Below are 2,951 nucleotides of genomic sequence, written 5' to 3'. Positions count from 1 at the left end.
GAGGCAGAGGCAGGCAGATTTCTGAGTTCGAGGCCAGCCTGGTCTACAGAGTGAGTTCCAGGACAGCCAGGGCTACACAGAGAAACCCTGTCTTGAGCCCCTCCCCCCACCCCCACCCCCCCCAAAGAAAAAGAGAAAGAAAGACTTTCTGGAACTGGAGAGATGGCTCGGAGGCTAGGAACACTGGCTGCTCTTCCAGGGAACCAGATTTTGGCTCTCAGCACCCCATGTCTGAAAACTCATAGCTGCCTGTAAATCCAGCTCCAAGGAATCCCATGTCCTCCCCTGGCCCCTGTGAGCATGAGTGCGTGCACACATTCTCCCCGCCCCCCTACACATAAATTTAACATTTTTAAAAATAAAACAGAAGGGAGAGAGACAGAAGCAGAAACAGACTTTCTCTAGAAACAGGGGCATCAGAGATGAGATTTCAGGGTGGAACAAGCGAATAAGAGCCGTCGCGGGTCTGGATCCTCACCCCCACCCCGCCTCAGCTCGTGTTTACCGAGGCCCAGCTGCACTGGGACCTATTTTGGTCCCAGGATCCACCCATCCCAGAGAAGCAGCCAAGTGCCTTTTGGAGATACCATTCACATGCCATCCTACCATCCCAGGACTTCTCAGAGACACCCCCCCTGCACCTTGAGCCCCCGCCTCACCATCCTCCCCTCCCCTGCAGAAACTGTTTGTGGTCCCTGCGGATGAGTCCCAGGCCCGGATCCCCTATGCCCGTGTCAACCACAACAAGTACATGGTGACTGAACGTGCTTCATACATTGGTAAGTGCCCCCAGTACCATATCAAAGGGCCTGGGCACCAGGGTCTGGCCCCACCCATCAGACCCTCACTCCACCCCTTGCTCCCAGGAACCTCCAACTGGTCTGGAAGCTACTTCACGGAGACAGCAGGCACCTCCCTGCTGGTGACACAGAACGGGCATGGTGGCTTGCGCAGTCAGCTGGAGGCTGTTTTCCTGAGAGACTGGGAATCCCCATACAGCCACGATCTTGACACCTCAGCCAACAGTGTGGGCAATGCGTGCCGCCTGCTTTGAGGCTCAGCCCGACGGACAGGCTAAAGCCTTCCAGGCCTCCTTGGACTCAGCTCTGGGTCCTGGTTGCTGTCCCCATGCCCTTGCCTCTGTCTATCCCGTGTGGCTCTGTACTCTCCACTATACTCCTGCTGCTACCTCCACCGCCACTGGCCTGACACTCTGGCCCCTGTGGACCTAGCAGAGCTGGGGAAGGATTGGGCCCCAAAGAAGTGGGGGTGCATGCTGGGCCCAGACCTTTGGCCCACCCCCAAAGGGGCCAAGATTATAAGTAAATAATTGTCTGTATAGCCTGTGCTTAACTGAGTGGTATGAGATGGTATGTTTGTTAGTGGGGAGGGGGTATGGACTTCTGCTGGTGACAGCATGCAATGCGCACGAAGGCTGGCGTGGGCTGGGCATGCAGTGTGTGACTGCACTGGCAAGCATGGGCCGAGCATGCGTAGAACCAGCATGTTTGTACTGAGTATGCTCCACAGAGCAGTGCGGGCAGAATCAGTGCTGAATGTCATTTACCGCCGTTGGGGGGGGTGGGAATGGGAGGCGGGGGGGGGGGAGTGGGGGGGGAGGGGAGAAGTGGAAGCTGGACTAACATATCTGAACACCGGAGCATGTGCGTATGTGAACAACACAGCATGTGCGAGGTCTGAATTTATTCCCACCAGTGCGTTTACACTTAGCATGTCCGGAGTGTGAGCGAGCGATCATGGCCTGTCCATCACAGACATAGAGGACGAAGCCAGGGGTGCTTGTCCAACATGTGAACATCCTGAGGGTAGATTCCCAAGGAGCCAGGCCCTTGCCTCACCCCGTCTCCCCTACAACCCCTGTGTTGAGACAAGGTCTCACCATAAGCCCAAACTGGTCTTGACCTTGTAATTCTCCTGCCTCAGTCTCCTGAGTGCTTAGAATTACAAACCCACTCCCCCATACCAGGTTTAATTTAGTGTATACAGAGCACAGGTTACTGTGCCCTGAGCAGCTTTTCCCTGCCACTGACTGAGCCTCTGGCTTCAGCCAGTGGCCAACCAGTCACAGCAGGGACGAGGCAGGCCCTGAGTGCCCCCTTGGCCCAATATGGGTGGTGCAGGTTCACCCAGTGGTAACAGGCAGGAGCAGGGTTTGGAACAGTTATTTATTGAAATACACAGGGGCAGGCAGGCCCAGGCACACTCATGGCCACCAGGGTGCAGCCTCTTCCCAACTCACTGGCCTCAGGGCCTCAGGCCAGACCCTGAAGACCTCAAACATTTAGGGTGGGATACAGGCATGTGCCAGGGGCAGGGGAATAGGAACATCTGGATTTCTATTTTTCTGTAAGAATAATCTGTAGGTTCAGAGGATGGCTCTAAGGTGCCATTTCAGATCAAGAGGGGGAACGCCAGCCCAGCTAGCTCAGACCCCATGAAACGATAGGGGTGAGTCCCCATCAGTGGTGCCCTCCAACATGCTGCAGAAAGCTGGTGGTCCTGGGTGGCCCGTGCGGGTGGGGATGGCGAGCTGGGAGCCCTTGAGCTCGAGACCCCCGGATGCCCTCTAGGGTCCATTCTGGCTCACTCAGCCACTCTCCAGGACAGCTGCTGGGATCGAAGAGCTCAGGGCCTGGCCTCTGTGGAGGGGAAAAGAAAAGAATGTCAGCAAGAATTATGGGTACCTGCTGAGGTGTGTACCTGTCTACTGGGAGGAGTGAGCAGGTATGAAGGCCCTCACTCCCTGTGTAGGCCTTCCCACATTGCAATAAGGTTTAGGGAGGAAGCCTGGGCAGACCAGACAAATGCTCTGCCTCTGGACCACATCCCCAGCCCCTCACTGGGGGATTCTAGGCAGGGGCTCTACCACTGAGCCACGCCCCCAGCCCCTCACTGGGGGATCCTAGGCAGGGGCTCTACCACTGAGCCAC

At 56.6% G+C, this 2,951-nt stretch overlaps 2 protein-coding genes across 2 annotated transcripts in view; one reads left to right on the top strand and one right to left on the bottom strand.

Moving 5' to 3' along the window:
- Pld3 (phospholipase D family member 3) overlaps nucleotides 1-1,341 on the top strand; it is a 21,081-nt gene extending 19,740 nt beyond the window's left edge. Inside the window, exons 13-14 of the mRNA XM_021166161.2 lie at nucleotides 680-779; nucleotides 867-1,341. Of these exons, the coding sequence (XP_021021820.1) occupies nucleotides 680-779; nucleotides 867-1,054 (288 nt within the window). The 3' untranslated portion in view covers nucleotides 1,055-1,341. The remainder of the gene's footprint in view (nucleotides 1-679; nucleotides 780-866) is intronic.
- An 832-nt stretch (nucleotides 1,342-2,173) lies between these two features.
- The window catches only part of Hipk4 (homeodomain interacting protein kinase 4), an 8,434-nt gene continuing 7,656 nt past the window's right edge, over nucleotides 2,174-2,951 (bottom strand). The window contains exon 4 of the mRNA XM_021167701.1: nucleotides 2,174-2,660. Coding sequence (XP_021023360.1) covers nucleotides 2,481-2,660 — 180 coding nt within the window. The 3' untranslated portion in view covers nucleotides 2,174-2,480. The remainder of the gene's footprint in view (nucleotides 2,661-2,951) is intronic.

The sequence above is a fragment of the Mus caroli genome, chromosome 7 (genome assembly GCF_900094665.2).
Source record: "Mus caroli chromosome 7, CAROLI_EIJ_v1.1, whole genome shotgun sequence".
Taxonomy (NCBI): Eukaryota; Metazoa; Chordata; class Mammalia; order Rodentia; family Muridae; genus Mus; species Mus caroli.
This window is presented reverse-complemented; position numbering and strand designations above follow the sequence as displayed.